The 17,816-nt window shown below is 43.1% G+C and overlaps 1 protein-coding gene across 6 annotated transcripts in view; it reads left to right on the plus strand.

Moving 5' to 3' along the window:
- The first annotated feature begins 6,242 nt into the window (after window positions 1-6,242).
- The window catches only part of PPFIA1 (PTPRF interacting protein alpha 1), a 53,296-nt gene continuing 41,722 nt past the window's right edge, over window positions 6,243-17,816 (plus strand). For all 6 annotated transcript variants that reach the window (XM_054275042.1, XM_054275046.1, XM_054275044.1 and 3 more), the window contains exons 1-2: window positions 6,243-6,958; window positions 8,059-8,322. In XM_054275042.1, coding sequence (XP_054131017.1) covers window positions 8,059-8,322 — 264 coding nt within the window. In that variant the 5' untranslated portion in view covers window positions 6,243-6,958. The remainder of the gene's footprint in view (window positions 6,959-8,058; window positions 8,323-17,816) is intronic.

The raw sequence follows: 17,816 nt of genomic DNA on the forward strand, positions 1-17,816 counted from the left end.
TCTTTTACCAGGTCTCAAAAGATTCTAAAAGCTGAAGCCTCAATATTGAAGTGATCCAGGTAGAACCTAACGGAGAGGAGAGGAGCTCAGTGTCTATAGACTTCACTCTGCGATCAACATGTCTGTGTACAGGGGGGTTGGACTAAAAATAACAGCATTATTTTCTGTTGCAATGAAGACAGGCTGAGGGAGTTGGGATTGCTTATCCTGGAGAAGAAAAGGTTTTGGGGAGACCGTAGAGCCCCTTGCAGTACCTAAAAGGCCTACAAGGGAGATGGAGAGGGACTTTGGGCAAGGGCATGGAGTGACAACGGGGAATGGCCTTGAGCTGGAGGAGGTGGGTTTAGGTTAGATATAAGAAATAAATTCTTTGCTGAGAGGCTGATAAGCCTCTGGCATGGGTTGCCCAGAGAGGTTATGGACTCCCCACCCCTGGAGGTGTCCAAGACCAGGCTGGACAGGGCTTGGAGCAGCCTGGGATAGTGGAAAGTGTCCCTGCCCGTGAGAGGGGGTTGGAACTGGATCATCTTTAAGGTCCCTTCTGACCCAAACCATTCTGTGTTTCTATGATTCTCTACCCTGAGAGGCTGCCATGGCTCTGAAGCTCTAGGCTTCAGTCTTGCAAATCCAGCAATTGAAATGCAGACCAGTTAAAATTACTGAGACAGACAAACCGTGGGCTGCTAAATCCACAGCAATGAAGCCAGGAACAGCCCTGCTCATTTCTGTGGACAACCACATCCATTTCCCTTGCTTTCCTACAGCAGCAAGCTGTGCTGATCCCACACATATCCAACAGCCAGGTTCATCTCATGCTGCTTTAGACATCTGAGCACAGCTCCCACGGCAAGAGTGCAGCTGCCCTGGGCTCCCTCTGGAGCCAATGGGAACAGACAGGCACCTGGAGCAGGTGATTCATGGACCACACCAAAGGTCTGAATCACTCCTCCCATGGAGTGGCTCCCTTGCTCCACTGATTACAGAGGCAAGCCAGGGTAAATGGGTTCATGCTGTAGGTGGTCAGCCAGGTGGAATGTATCCAGACCTGCTCTAGGTAGGCAGGAGCTGCATTATCACAGCTGGTTCTGAATCCTCCAGTTTCTTCTTCCAATATTATTCACACACAAATATGGCCTTTCCGAAAAATATTATCTTTTTTAAAATGTTTAACTAAATAATGTGCAGCTCTATTGCCCTGAACTTGCAACTGAATGCACTTTTAGCTTGATACCTTTCATTATAGCTATAAACTATTGGAAGACGTGCTGAAATCAGTCGACACTGAGGGAATGTACTATGTTTGATTTGGATATTAGGGGTGTACTTCATTTCTGATTGAAATAAATGATACCTTGCTTTAGAAATTCTTTCTAGCTCAAGGGGATTTCTGCTGCTGTAAATCCGTACAGAAAAGACAGCAGGTGCAATAATTCTGAACTGCAGATTGCACAACTGAAGCTGAAACTAAGCTGAAAGCCTTTTCGAGTTCAGTATGTTTGTACTTGAGTGAGAATGTGGTTTTGGTTGCAGGAGTGACAGCTAAATTTGAAAATCATTTATGGTCTTGACATAGGTATGATTCCCACTAAAACAAATTGTGTAAGTTCATCTGGTCTTTTAAGCGTCCTCTCCAGGTCTCCAGTTGCATTGTAGAGACTTTTCTTCCTAAGTCCAGTCCAAAAACTCTCTTCAGTTTCAGAGCAGCCAATTCCCATTCGATTTACACCTCCCTGAATCCAGCACAGATCCGTGTAGATCCACATGAAATAAATGAAATGTTGATGTGAAGGACTGTTCTGTGTGAAGTGGTGGCTTCCATCGCCCAAGGGCTGACACATTTACTGGTGCACTTATCTTATACATGGGCATAGCCATTAATTACCTCTGTCCTCTTCTCCACAGGCCACCTTCCAGCCTCTTCCCTCTCATCCCTTCTCCCTCAGGCAAAGTGTCTCCTCTGTCTAGCAACCTCTGGAGACTTTTTTTTTATGGCAACAGAGTGGTCCAGGTCACGTCTGTCTACTGACAAAAGGATAATCAGTGCTGCTGGCAAAAATCCTATTCTTGCATCTATTCATGTCATTCCGAAAAGCCTGAAATGTGTTCAAAATGCTGTCATTAAGTCATCTGTAAAGGACAAGGAGTAAATAAGGTACCATCAGCTCCACTGGGGAGGGGAGAAAAGACTGTGTGGGCGATCTTGGACTATTTTCAGCAGAGGTTGTGTGCTGGTGTGGGGTGGCTGTGAGGCTCACCAAGGAAATTTGGGCACAAACGAAGCGTGGAGCCCTCAGTGGGCAGAGCAGAGCTGCGGTGGGCAGCAGGTGTTTGTCCTCAGAGCCCGCGGGCAGGGCAGCCCCGGCCCGACCCCGCTGCTCACCCCAGCACGGGCTGGCAGGAAGAGCTGCCTGCTCTGCTGAGCTTGGATAAACATTAGGATCTAATTTATCATGTGACAGGAAAGGAAACCTTCCCCCCCACCCCGTTTTTAACAGCCTTTGTTTGAATTTCAGCGTGTGGTTTTTGAGATGCAAAGAGTGGAGAGAGGTTTAACCTGGGTCTCTGGACTGATTACTTGCTGTCAGCTGATGTATGTGGGGCTCTTTCCAGACACATCCACAAGTGTTACATCTCACTAAATGACATGGACAGGGAGCCAGACCTCTTGCTGAACTTACAAAAGAGACATTCCACTCATTTAATTGAAAAGATCTGAGCTGCTGGTGCTCTTCATGTTGGATGGTATATCCTGGGTTACATGCCCAGGAAGAAAAAAAAAAAGAAATGTTTTTCCTTGGACTACAAAGTAAATAGGACTGAGAAATATTTTGCTATTTGCAGAGCCTTGGAGTTCTGGGAATTATCATTCCATGTGTATTTCGTGCAGCACGAGCATTATGCAACGATCTGGTTATTCACTTCTTTTCTCTAGAATTCAAAGTCCTGCCCTTCCCTGCTGATCTGGTCCCAGCTTTGGTGGACTGCACATGGGAGTGGCAATCAGCTTTAAAGTCAGGCCTTTCAAATATTTTTGGGGCACCTTGGAGACTCTGCTGTATCCACAGTCTGTGTGGCATTCACAGAGTGTGGTGCCTAAGGAAGGTATCTGCAGTGTGCCACATGGGAGGCACATTCCTTAGCTAGGATATCCTGGATGTAGGTTCCCTCCTGGACTAAGCCGTGCTTTTGGGCATGAAAAGATACCTGGCTCTTTACAGTGCCTCCTTCTCATGTAGCAGACATTTATATGCTGTGGGAACTCTGTTCCCACCTGAGGCTGAAACCCATTTCTCAAGAAAGTGCCTAACCACTGGCATCTCCACCCTCCTCTGAAACTGGTGTGCACAGTGATTTGAAGGTGACAGAGATAGAGGTGAGGCTGAGCAGGGTCTGCAGCTAAAACCTCCTGCCCCGTGGATGGGAAATCCAAACACGGATGTGAAGAGATGAGCACGCTGAATGCAAGTGTCTGTGCCTTGTTAACAAACTGGGTGAAGTGAAAATTAATTAAAGTGGAGTTCATCCATTTTTATTCTCAATTCAGGATTGTGTGCTAGGTTCTTTGCTTTCATAATGAAGCAGGATTATAGCATGGTAGAAATCTTCATTTTTTGGTTTTAACTATTTAAGGACAAAACAAAACTTAGTTTCAAAAGAGAAACACATTCCAAGGCATCCCAGACTGAGAGAAAATGTTATTCCATGTTTTAGGATCTACATGAATACTGAGGTTAATTAATTTATTCCACATGACCTGGCTCTGAGATCAGTTAATCGGGCTGGATATATTGCAGTGTCCACTTTGAGAGAGATTATCAACTCTGTGCCCATTACAGTCTTTAACCTTTTGCCCTTTCATCCACGAAGTCTCCATTTGACTCACATGTTAAACACAAATCTAATCAGTCTTTCTACTCACATTATTAATTTTAATTTTTTATGTGTGATGAGCTGAAGTGGAATGGTGTTTGTTCATATAGCCATGAACTCCACTTTATTTTCCAGCCTTGCTTTAGTATTGCTGGAGCAGGTTATTTTGAAAATGCTGCCCTGGCAGCTGCTTAGCCTGAAGTCTTCCACTGAAAATCTGGATCAAAGCTTATAAATAAAAGCATTTACCTATGTACATGTTAATTCATAGCAATTCATTTTGGAATCTTTTTGCTACTCTTCCTATATTGAAAAGTCAGACCTCAGTTTTTCAGACATTCAGCACGAAATCTGTGTGGATCTGTTTGGCAGAGCTCATAGTTTGAATGTGCCTCATCATATTTGGCTTTTTCCTCAAAGTTCCAGTTCCCATAGTCATGGGATTACATTAGAAACTTCAGGAGGAAAAACGAAAAAGTAATCTAGACCTCATAGCTGTACGGGTAAAAATTCTAAAATGTGACTTGAATTCACTCTAAAGGCTCAGATACCAAAGGGAAAGAGCACAGTGTAGTAAACTTGTAAAGAATTTCCTATGTGGAAAAGGAAGATTGACTCATTAGTGATCCTTTCTATCCAGTGTTAGGTGTCGAGATATTGTGTTTACAAATTAATCCACATAATCCAGCCACAAATCTGCAAACCCTTCTGTGCAGGGACTGCTGCTTTTTGGCATGACTTGTCTCTGCCTAACTGGCCCTTGATGCCTTTTAGAGCTTTCCACTGTAAAAGCAACAATAGGGTCCAAAATGCAAATACTTTATTCAGGGTGGTAGCACAAATGCAAAGAGAGGAAAGGGAGTTTTCTAAGCTTTGCCTGGCAGACGTCAACTTCCAACCCATGGGCATGGTGAAGGCTCCAGAAGAGAGTAAAAGCTATAGAAATGCAAGTGGAAAAACATTTATATGGTGTTTTGGAAAAATAATAGTCAACGTAGCCAAACCCAGTTTCCTGTGGAGAACAGGCTATGTCAGAGAAGTCGCCCCTCACTGTGCTGGGGACCTGGCAGCTCTGCTCCACAGGATCACAGAATGGGTTAGCTTGGAAAAGACCTCTGGGGCCATTGAGTCCATGACCAAACACCACGGTGTCACCCAGGCCATGGCAGTGAGTGCCACATCCAGCCTTTCCTTAGACATGCCCAGGGATGGTGACTCCAGCACCTGCGTGGCAGCTCATTCCAACGTCTGATCACCCTTTCTGTGAAGGAATTCTTCTTAATATCCATCCTAAACATCCCCTGGCAGCTCAAGACTATGTCCTCTTGCCCTGTCACTGGGAAAAGAGACCACCTTGGCCACAACCTCCTCTCAGAGAGCTGGATGGAGTGACAATGTCCCCTGCTTTCGTCCAGGCTGAACCCCTTTCCCAGCTCCCTCAGCCTCTCCTGGCGCTTCAGACCCTTCCCCAGCTCCATTTCCTCCTCTGGACTCGCTCCAACCCCTCATGGCCTGTCGAATGGAGGTGCCCAGAGCAGGTCCCGGCATCCGGGCTGGCCGAGGCACCGGGAACGGGCTGGGGCGGCCGGGCCCGCTGCGATCCCACTCCGCCACAGGCAGGCCCCGGCACGGACTGCGACTGCGGGGCCGCCCCAGCCCTGCCCTGTTCCCAGCCCTCAGCAAGGACGCCTCCCGCCCCGGAGCTCCGCTGCGGCTCTCCCGTCCTTTCCCCCGGGGCGGGCAGCGTGGGCGGCGGCGTTATCGCTCCCAGGGCACGCAGCGCGGAGCGGGTCTCGAACCCCGGTCCCCGGCGGCGGGGAGCGGGTCAGGAGCGGCCGCGCCGCCCCGCGCGGTGCATTGTGGGTGCCGCACTGATTTATGCGGGGCCGCGGAGCGCGCCGGGAGCGGCGGGAGGCGGCGGCGAGCGGGGCCGGGAGCGGCGGGACCGCGGCGGCGATCGCGGCTCTCCGGGCGCGCAGCGCTTCTGCCGCCCCCTGAGGCCGTGGCGGCACCGCCGGGCGGCCGGCACCACCCACCCGGCCTCAGCCGACCCCACGTCGGCCACCACGGACGTGGAGGCGGCGGCGGCGGCGGGCGGAGCCGGGCCCGGCCCGAGGGGACCGTCCCGGCGCGGCGGAGCCGCCGCCGCTCGGTAGGGGCCGGAGCCAGGCCGAGCTCGCCGGGGCCTCCGCGGCCGCGCTCGCTCCGCAGGGGCTGCGCGGGGCCCGGGCCGGCCGCGCCACTGGGGCCTCCGGCGGGGGCGAGCGAGGCGAGCAGCGAGGCCCGGCCCGGTGCTCTCCCTCCGGCGAGAGCCCCGCGTCCTCCGCCCGCAGCTTTGTTCGCCGGGCTCTGCGCAGGGAAGGGCAGCGGCGGGACCGGGCCGGTGCCCACGGAGCTGCCGGTCCTTTCTTTGCCCGCTCTCGGGTGCGGAGCATCGTCTGCGGGACTGGTGCGGAGAAAACAACAGGTCTCGCTCCGTGCTCGCCTTCCAAAGCGACGCCCGCGCCTTGCTCTTGGGATTATAAATGTTTGGACTAAGACGCAGGGAACTGGAAGGAGAGCTTCCCGTTGGAATTAATAGAAGAGAAAAGAAGGGAGGCTTTTCCAAATCCTCTACAAGAAAGCTCATGCTGTTTTCCCCCGGTGTCCGTACTCTGTTTAATAATGCGATTGTGACCTGAGTGGAATTTATGAGCGATGAACTGTTGAAGCTTGTTGCATCTCTGCATCGGATTTTTTTTTTTTTTTCGGTCAGCACATGATTCCTCTATCCCAGCTGTTGCAGGACCTATGGGCCAGTAATAGAGGGATGGGAAGCTGAGACAGTTTATTTTCACATTCTTCTGTGCCGAGGACTTGGCGAGTTAGCTGAAGCTGCTGCTTTTTACTGGATCTGCTCTTTCCTCGGCAGGTTTATTATTATTTTTTTCATGTGTTTCGATTAAACAGTCATTGGACTGGATCTGGATGGGTGCTTTGCGATCCAAAGGGTTTTGGGGGATAACAGAAAACTGCTAAAACAGAGAAGAATTGGTGCTGCAGGAAACCTGGGGCCTGTTTTCCAAGCCTTTTCGTTTTATTGAGCAAGGTAAATAACGTAGTGGTGAAAATTCAGGGCTTATCGTAATCATGCATGAAAATGTTACAAAGCACTTGAGGTTGTTCCAAGTCTTTAAAAGCATGGAGAGCACCCACTGTAAGACTAAGAATGAGCTATTCTTTCAAAATTTCCAGATGTGAGTGTGAAATTTAAGGCTGAGAACAAAGTTTGTGGTACCTGAGAGGTTTGGGGAGCTACTTTTCCTGATTTTGCCTTGCATTCTTCTACGTTTGTGTTTTTGAGAGAGGTTGCCTGAAGAGCTTTGTTGTTGGTTCAGTGATTATACGAGTGACATTTTCCCATGGTTTTTAAATCTTCAATGCCTGAGCTGTGGTAGGGATCTGTGAGGGTCTCTCAAAGGTGCTCCCAGTTTAGTGTGCTCACTTCCAGTAGTGCAGTGCTCCCATTTGCATTGTTAACCCAATCCATCCTCTGCCTTTAATTACTTTTTGCTTACCTTTACTTTTACTGTCCCCATTGACAGCTGCTACTACTTCATAATGAATTTTTTGCTTTTTATCTTCCTTTACATGTTTTTATCTCCTGAATTGGACTGTTTGGATTTACCACTCATTTAGCATACATCACTTTCACCACCATAAAACTTCTACAGCCAACACAAGCTCAAAGCACTGTTGTAGATACAATCTTTGTGCGTTTGAAGCAGTGGAAGAAGCAGATAATGTTTCCCAAAATGTGCAGTGTAATCATTTGCTGGGTGAAGTGTATAATTTTTGGTGTCAGGCTGCATGCCTTATCTTTGTTTTTTTTTAAAGATCTCAGCAGCAGTTTACTCCTCACAAAAACATAAATCCATTAAAATGAAGTTGCAGTTTGAGACGTAGCCTGCAAAAATCTGGTTTTGCAAGAAGTCACAAGATTCTCATTATGAAGCAAAGCTTTGATTAAGTTGACTGTACCTTTTCTCCACTGTTAATGAAATAGTGGCAAACACCGAGGTGCTGGCAGCCTTTGCTGATGCTATCGTGGGGAGAGCTAAGTGGGTATTACGGGCAGCGCTCAAAGTTCTTGTTTAGATTCGTTTGACCGAGATTTGTGGCCTTTGTTGTGTCTCTTTTTGTTTCAAGATGATGTGTGAGGTGATGCCAACCATCAGCGAGGCCGAGATTCCCGCCGGGGGAAATGGAGGCCACGGTTCAGGTTCCCCGCTGCAGTCGGATGCAGATTCCCACTTCGAGCAGTTAATGGTGTCCATGCTGGAGGAGAGGGATCGCCTGCTGGAAACGCTCCGCGAAACTCAGGAGACGCTCGCCCTCACCCAGGGCAAGCTGCATGAGGTTGGCCATGAGAGGGATTCCTTGCAGAGGCAGCTCAATACTGCACTTCCACAGGTATGAACGTTTGGGAAGGGCTTTGTCAATGATTTTTGTATTCTTTGTTGGCTTTTTGTATGTTTGATTTACTGAAGAGTCAAGTTGTCTCAGGGAAAGATGAATCTGTCCTGAAGGATCTTTTGGTGCTTGCTCACTTTGAGAAAGGTGCAGAAGCAAGGACAGCAGGGAAGAGCAGCCCTTTCCCTCCAGTCTGCTTTCCCAGTTTCTGGAATTTCCTTGGCTTGGCATAAATGTGGAATGGTATCTACATCCTTTTGTGTAATAGAACTTGATGGACTTTTTTCTGCAACTAGTACTTTTTAATTGCTATTTCTTAATTGCCTGATTCATTCGTGTACTTAAAAATTAATACCTGGTCTAGTGGGAGGTGTCCCTGCCACTAGAAACCACTTGGAACTGGTCTTTGAGTTTCCTCCCACCCCAAACCATTCTGGGATTCTGTGAATTCCATACCGACCATTCTGACTCTATTAAAGACTTTGATTTAAAGCCTTGAAGACTGCCTGTGAATGCATGCTGAGTTGTCATGGCAATATAGAAGCCTGAGTGTGTTGTTTAACCTATTTAGTTATTTTTGAAAAGTTTGGATTTGGTTTTTTGAGGGTTTTCTTTGGTCGTGCTAGGAGTTCCTAATTAGTGCCTTGTGGAGAATGCACGTGGCCTGCAGTGCTGGTTTGTTACGTAAGGAGCATAGTTAGGAAAGGTGATTGGTGTCTGCAGAACTCGTTGGGTTTTATCCATTCCAGTTAAAAATAATACAACTGGACTTTGAACATGTTGAGAAGCATTTGGTTGTAGGCAAAGCAGGGGCTGCTTTGAGGTGTTGGTTAACTGTTGACAGTCTTGTGCTTTCCGGCATGGTGGTTGCTGTCCCAAGTGTGGCACAATGATGCTGTGACTTTTACAAATGTTCCCATATCCTTGAATATTGTAATTACTGTTTATACCCTTTCAAACAGTGATGTTAAATCCTCCTGTTTCACTGCTGTCATTACAATGTAATCACTGTATGACTCTCGGTATGGTAATTGGTGCTGGTAATTACTGAGGGATGGAAATGAAAATGTTACGTGTGTTAATCTAGTTCTGTTACAATGATGAAAATCAGAAAGGAGAAGTTTCCAACCTTTGCTGCTGCCCGTGTTAAATCATGTGCTGGAGGCAAACGTCATTCTTTGGTTTTTTGTTGTAATAATTGTAGCTTCTCATCCTCTGTGTCAGGTCTGCTACATTAATGGAGGCCATTAACCACTTGCATGACCTGCAGACTGCTAGACCTGAGTTTGTGGCTGAGCAGAATCATCTCAGCTCTCAACTCTGCTGTTCCCCTTTTGCCTTTTCAGTTCTCAGCTTTCCTTCCTAAATCTAGTAGGCTACTTGCATGTAACCATCACTTTCTGAACATTTATGGAAAATTAGTAAACACTTCCCCTTTTCAAGAATGCTATAATTGCATGGTTTCTTGTGAAATCTTTTGGAAAAGCAAGTCAGTTGAGGAAGAAATTTCACTGCAATTTTATGTAAACGTACATCAGAGTATGGATTTTTGTAGATTGCTGTTGGAAAATACTCTTTTCATCCTGTGGAACTCTGCTGCTTTTGTCCCCAGTGGTGCTTAGCTCAAATGATGGTGGTGCTTTCAAAAATCTGAAATATTTTCATTATTGCTGCTACATAGAAATAACTTCTGTATTGGACAGTTTTTGTTGTTGTTATGGTAGAGTCAGTTACTTCATGGCTGCAAATTTTTGATGAGGGGAAACAATTTTTTAATTCTAATATGTGTTCACTGTCAAAACTTTGTAGTGACAAATATTTGAAACTATTCAAACTTTTTTGTTAATTATTTCAAGCTGAGCATTCTTTTGAACTACTGCCTCAAATGCTCTGTTGTTAAGCTGTGAATTTCAAGGAGGGTAAAGTCTTTAAATTTAATAGAATAACAGCTGTGTTGGTTTTTTTTCAGCAAAGAATGGATAGTAGTGTAGATTTTAAATTTTTTTTTGTCATAGTAGTTCTTTTCAGTTTAATAGACCTGCAAGGTCAATTGAACTAATTGTACAAAGACCTGTGTAATTTCATTAATTGCTAAATCACTCTGTAACCGAAGTATTATTTCCTTCTCAGACTTGGATTGTTACAAGTCTTTGTAGTTGATTTTAGACTACTTTATCTTAACAGGTATTGGATTGAATTGTTTCTATGTGTACTTTTCCTGTTTTAGATCTTTAGCTGAACCAGCCAGTGTTAGACTGTTCTGATGACTGATGGCAAGTCCTGGTCTAAAAGCAGGAATGCCAGATTAATTTCTTCTGTACCAAAATGCCTCTTCTGGTTGTGCTATGAAGACAGTCAATTTCTGATGGCATCCCTGTGCTTAATTCCTTACATTCACTGAGTTTTCTGTGTATAAGAAAGAAGCTCACACTGGTATATAAAATACACCGTATATATATTTCAAAAGTAACTAACAGTGGATGTGATCAATTTCCAAATGGCAGTATTTTCAAAATCAGGATTTGCACCTCTGGGATTCTAAAAGCAAATGCAGTTTTTCCTGCAGCAGTGATGCACATTTCATGGTCACATTTCTTAGTGTGGTGGGCAGCTGGGAATTGAAGGCATCAAGGTTCTAGCTCCATAAACCTGGGACAGTTATTTGGTTAAAGGCAACTTTTGTGGATGTCTAATTCACTGAGAGAAGTGCATTTAATCTTATATAGATGTGCTTTATCTGTTACATTTACTTAAAGTAAATACTTAAGTAATTTACTTAAAGCTGACTTTTTCTGGGTTTTTAGTGTGGACAGCTGGAAGTGAAATACATCACCACTGCCTTGATAAAATAACTGGATTCTTGGCAATGCTCTTTGTTTTCTGGGAGTTTCCTCTATTACAGATTACCCTACTCAAACTGTACTCTGACCTTGGAAAACGAACTTGAGGAAATCAAAGTGCTGTGCTAGAACTTAATTTTATGCTTTCTAGAATTTTTGAATTTTTCACAGAAAAAAAAAAGAACATTAACTTTTTACTTGAAGAGCTTTATAACATAAACACATTGTTATAATTCTAATGATGGTCTTAGTGGATTTGATTATGCTCTTTGTGTGCCTTTTAGAGTGCATTCCACAGAATTCAAGATTTGTGTGCTTCAAATTCGTAAGTTAATCTGTAAAACTGTATTTGAAGGTTAAATTTTGAACCTAAGGTAGATGAGGCCCAAGTTACTTCACTTCTTGCTATTAAAGTGTTGCAGGCCAGGGTTCATTTTGCTGATAGAATTTCACTTAGATGTTTTCTAAAACATGATGCTTGTTTTGGATGGTGAAGACCAGAGTTTAATCTCCAGTGACTCTGGTGCTTATCACAAACAAAAGCACAGTCAGTGAATTCACAGCAGTTGTTATCAGGATGAAAATTTTAATATGTATGTTAATTTTATAAGCTAATAAATACAATACAAATATGAGGCAACACATATTAAGATCCATCTTAATCTTGCACCTCTGATCTTTTGGCCTTAAATTTATCATGCCTCATTTTTTTCTCTACAAGGTAAGCAAAATAGTAGGTTAAAGTAAAAGTTGCTTTCTACCCATTGTAAATATTTTATCACTACTTCACCCTTCAGTTAAAAATGGTGTGTGTCTGTTCATATTTCTATTCAGTGAAGTTCAGGTATGTCGCTGTACAGTGATGTTCCTCAGACAATCTCAGAAATACTCAATGCCTCACCTGTAAGAAATAACAAAACACTTGGCCCAAAGACTGCCCTGGCATTGTCTGGAAGTGATGGACTTAAGGATTTCATTGCTATTTTATGAATAGTGGTATTTGGATTTCCTCCAGACAAGTTTTGAGTAATACAGGATGTCGTAGATGTAGAAATGAGGCTTTGAATTGTACCTAATAAGAAGAACACACTGGCAGAACACACAAAGACCTGGCCAGACTCTGCAGCAGCTGAAATTTCCTCAGCACTTCCGTGCAGCTCCATTTGCAGCATTCCCAGATGCTCAGCCCTGAGGTGCCATGGCTTGCACTTCTTACTCTGGCAGCAGCTGCTGCTGACTTCTGAATAACAGCCATTAATGTCAGAGAGTGCCCAGGAATGCTGGAGGTGCCAAAGGCTTTCACATGGATGGTCCTCCATTGCTCCCACCCAGTTCTGACAGCAGACATGAACAGGACTCTTCCTGTTGCATTTTCAGACATCTATGTTGAGTTTCAGTTGCTAAATCATACTTGGCTCTTAGTAAATTACTGAACTGATTTGGCTTTACACTAGTTTGTCAGATGGAGATAGGAGTTAACATTCAGAATTCTTCACTGATTATCAATAAATCTCAGCTTCCCTAGCATTTCTTTGTTTTCAAGACATAGAAACAGATACCTTTTGCTCCAAACCTTCAAAGTATGAATTTGTCTGAAATAATGCCCTGTGTTTGGGCAAAAAGGAGTAGTTCCACTTAAATGGTGCAGAGGAGTATATTGAGCACTGAGTCTCCAGCACGGGTTCTGTGTTCTTGGTTTCTCATGTGGATGTTTGGGTTTGTTTATTGAAACATCCCACCCCTGCCCAGCAAACATCTGTTTGCCTATTGTTAGCAACTTGCTGTTTATACTGTGCTTTTAATTTAGGTTTGCTTGATTATAAATAGACCATTTAGCTAGATTAAATTTGGAATTAATTTTGGGTTTCCTTGTATTTGAGGGTGAATTTGACTGCTGTTAAGTTTGGGGTGAAATTTGCTGCTGTTTTACTGCTGAGTGGTGTCCCATTCCTATCCCTCCCCTTAACAAGAAGATTTGGTGAAGTCCGAAACTATTGTTTTTATTTCCCTTAGTTTATTTGTAGAAAGAATGTTTTGGTGACTGCACAGAAATGTTTTTTATTTGTTTTGGTAGTGGATGAGGCCCTGAAACAGGAGCTAGTGATTTTTCCCTACTCTTGTGCTACTGTGGGCAGATGTCTGTCAGTGGGTTTATTAATGCTTGGGGTGCTCTAGTCCAACCTGCAGCCTAAAAACAGACTGGGTATGAGGTGGAAAGAACTATAATCAAAACAAAGTATTTAAAATATGTATTTAGAACCAGGTGAACATCACAGGTATACCCTCATCAGTTGCCTGTAGCCTCTGGTGCAAGAGGTAACGTCTTTTGGTATTTAGAGAATTCTTCCTCTGTTACCTTTTATTTTTTTCTTCTGTTCTTTTATGAGAGTAACTAAAAAGTGCTTTGAAGATGTTTAGTTGCAAGACTTGAAGATTCAATGTGGCTACATAATTGCAATACCAGAAAAAAAAAAACCCAAATCCCTTTTTCTTTTTTTTTTTTTTTAAGATAAATATGAATTAAGAACACAGTTCCCTACTCCCTTCCAAATTCTTAGGGTTTTAATGTCCACTAGCCTAAGACTTGGTTTCATCTTTTCTGTAATATATTTAGTAGAGTTGAATGTTGGTTTTATTCACTGTAGGTTTTGATCATGGAATTAGGAGGACACATTGTATTTTAATATATGCAGACCCCTTACAGTTAAAAGTGTTGTCAGAGATCTTGAATTTTTGGAAAGAACGTTTTAAGTGCCTATTAGTAATTGTTTTTCTCTCTCCCTGTGTTACCATTGCATCTCATAACTGCATGAATGTGCTTCACAGTTGAATTTGGGGATTTATTTTTTAGTTTTCCATTTTTAAAGGAATATGACAGAGGTCTTTGTGTAAGCTGCTTGTGGCAATTTAGGCAGCTTAAGTCACTTAAAGTCTGTAAAGCTGACTGGTATCTGTTGACATATATTAGAAAATACTATAATCTCTTGTGTATATACATCTCAAGCTATAAATACTGAGAAGAGATAAATTTGTGTTGTGTGTGTCAGGTAATCTGGATGCTCATAACTTTCCAAGTGTCTTTTTTTAATAATCCTGCCTGTGGGTTCCCCAAGTGTAAATGTAATGCAATTCCTGCCAGGAAAAATGTTTTCACATTCTCTGGGCTGAAAGAAGAATTATTATTTTGCTACTGAACGGAGTGAGTTTTTTATTCAACTTGACTTTTCCACAGAGGCACAGAGAAATAATGTTTCCACATTTTGGAAACTCCAGATGATTGTGTAGGAATCCATATCTATGGGTCACTTGAGGAGATTGTTCTGGGAGTTTGGATATTTAGAATTGGAGGGGTGGGATTACAAGTCCAAGTTAATGCTCACTTTCATTGTGATGTGAGTGCTTGGTTCCCTTGGTTTTTTGCCCGTGACCTTTATCTGTTTCAGACTCGCCCTTTGGTTTCACATGAAATCAGCTCCTTTCCTTCCGAGCAGCCTGGCAGGGCTCTGTGGTCTGCTCCTGCAGTGGCTGGGGCTGCTGCATTTTTCAAAAGAGAAGCTTTGTTGCTTAATCTCCTCTTGCTGTCCACAGTGGCCTTGAACTTTGCTCATGTGTTTATGCTCCTGTCTACCGAGGATATGGTTTTTGGGGATGGTAGTGCAGGTCTTAACAGCAATATAATTTTGGTTGGATCTGAAATGTGCCGTGGCTATTGATGGATACACATGAATTCCTGTAATTCATCTGTCTTCTGGTTATGTTTGCAGAAAGATAAATACCTAGTATTAGTCTTTTGTTTTACAAATTCTGTGAAGTGCACCAAAGTTCAAGTCCAGGCTGGATGGAGCTCTGAGCTGGTCTGGTGGAAGGTGTCCCTGCCCATGGCACAGGTGAACTTTAAGGTCCCTTCCAACCCAAACCATTCTAGGATTCTGTGATTCCTTAATGAGAATGTCCTTACATGAGCGATATTGTGCATAATCAGATAGCTTCAGGACAGATTTTAAATAAGGACTTGTTTAAAGGGCTGCTTGGAAAAAAGCTTGAAAAATTTGATTTGTGACCTTTTGAGTTTTGTTAAGGAGAAAAAAGAACTTCTTTTTAGAAAGTAAGCATTTTTTTCTTTGTTGTCATAGGAAAATGGGCTGCTGTTGATTTTCTTTTTAAATTTAATTCACATTTTTTTCTTTTTTTTCCTCTCTGTAGAGCAGTAATCTTTCTTTGGGTATGGTCTGAGTCATGGTGTGTTTTTCTTCTATTACTAGTACATAGCAGAGTTGGGTATCCAATTGTAGAGAAATATTCTGAAGCACAGTGCTTGGTTTTTTTAATCGTACCTCTTACATAAATGCATATAAAATTTGGTTCTATACATTTAAAACATTGTTTTTGGAGGTGTATTTACCTTTTATATAGAATGGCAGGGTAGATTATGTGGTAAAAATGAGTAAAGCATGGAGATTGTTAAACACTGTACTGTTGAGAGAAGTGAGATTTTCTTTTCCTACTTCAAATTTACAGAACAGTGCACAGTATAAGGATTTAATTGTATAATCCCATGGAGCTGAGTAATTTACATAGTTAAAAAAGCCAAACAAAACAAAGCCACCTTAAGATGTGCAGTTTAAACAAAGAATTTCTGTGTTGGCGTGTACAAAGTTGAGACTGGCTTGATGTATGGTTGAAAGATCTGTGAATGTTCTTGTGAAGAAACTGCCTTGCAGTTGATGAAGTCTGTTGATCATTGTCTTCAATACTGCCAGTGTCCACTGCTGAGAAATTTGGTTTGTTTTGAATTACTTCAAAAGGAATTTTGGCCACCAAAATGCTTGGTGTAAAAGCTGAACAAACATTCTTCAGTGTGGAGAGGGCTCATTCAATAATGAGGACCATAAATTCCTGGTTTTTTATTGGTGCTATATCCATGGTTATCTCCATAAATAGTGACCACTTTTATTAAGCTAGTTCTGAACTTCCAAGCACAGTGATGAAAAGGGAGGGAGAGATCTCAAAGTGAAATTGCTCATTTGCCTTACAGAATGTTTGATATGGAAGTTTTTTCACTGTGCAGCCTCAAATTGCCTTAAAAAAGAAAATTAGGCAAAAGGGAGTTCTGTACACATCTGAAGGGACTGCCAGGGTTTAATCTGTGGATTTGTGGGTTTGAGTTGTGGATTCTCAATTGTCCTATGTGAGCCTGTCACAATTATTTAGCAATATATACTTTGCCAGTAGAATGTTGGGGTCAAAACTCATTTTCTTTGCATTCCTATCTGTAATTGGGAAACCTGTGAGCTAAACATGCTGGGAGTCATGGGACTCTGTCAACCTTGCTGAACTAATAGTGCCAGAGCTAAATTCTGTTATTTGCTGTGGTTTTCACAGTAGCTTGTGCTTGTGGATTTGCTGTTCCCAGTGGGAAGCTGGACTCTGTAATTGTATATACTTTAAGGTTCTCTTGTGTAGGGTATTTGAAGTCCTGGATGCATCTCATGCTTGAACCTCTTGCTTCTACTGGGATTTAAGGCATGGGCTGCTTTGGAAACCCAGCAGTAAAAGAAACTTCTGATCCAAATGAAACATTTAATGAACAGGATTCTCATGTTTGGAGTTCCTCAGTTAATCTAATTTGGACGTAAGGAATGGTGTTGCACTCAGGAGACCCAGGCTGGAAGAGCAGAGCGTGTGTGGAGGGTGATATTGGATGTGTGGGTGGATCTGGTTGGGCTCTCCACATGTTTCTGCCTGTGTGAGGTGAACTCCCTTCAAAGCTCTCTATTTTCTGTACTACATTTGGGGGAATGACTAAAAGTTTGGTTTAGATAATTTCAGGGATGCCCTGGGATACCACTGTGAATCTTTTTGTTATTCTTAAGTAATGTATTTTTCATACAGCATGATCACCTTTTTGTAGTTCATGGGAAAGAGCTTGGAAAGCCTTAACATTTTTCTAACCTTATGTTAAAGAGCACGAGGCAGGTGCATCCAGTAATTTATTTTCTAAAACATGCTGCTTGAGTTTTCAGAATGTCTTTGCAGGGCGTGGTTCCACACCATTATCTTCCAAAAGCTGAGTCTTTGTCTCAAGAAATCTGGAATTACTTTGCTTCATGTAAAGTGGAAATGGAACAGCTTTTTAGGGTTTTAGCTGTCCTTTTCCCCTCCCAGGGTCTCTTTTATGCTGATACTGACATTGGTGTAACTCTGACCCCGTTGGAGCTGCAGTTTGTGGAGACTGCATAAACCCCTCCTGAATTTTGTACAATGGTTATAAAAGATTAAGTCCTGGGAAGTAGAGGAGGAGAATTGGGCCAAGCATTTCTTTGTCTCAGTGGAGTAGGAGGCTGCAGGGCTTCCCTGTTGCATCATCTTTCCCTTGTTTTAGTCCAGTGTGGAACAGGAGCTTCACAGGTTCCCCACCAACCCATCTTTCACTTCAGCATTTGGTAGTGGTAACACCATACTGACAGCCTGCCCCTGTCTTTTATTAATTTATTTATTTTTCGTTAATTTATCATTTATTGATTGATTGATTTAAAAAAAAAATATTTATTCTCTGCATTATAGCCTTGCTCATCTCCCTGGTTTCCTTCTACTCTGACTGGGTTCAGGTATCAAGTTTAGAACTGTTCATTATGGATTCTTTTTTTTGTTTGT

The sequence above is a fragment of the Melozone crissalis genome, unplaced genomic scaffold, assembly GCF_028551555.1.
Source record: "Melozone crissalis strain CALT ecotype California unplaced genomic scaffold, PUWL_Pcris_2 ptg000018l_1, whole genome shotgun sequence".
Taxonomy (NCBI): Eukaryota; Metazoa; Chordata; class Aves; order Passeriformes; family Passerellidae; genus Melozone; species Melozone crissalis.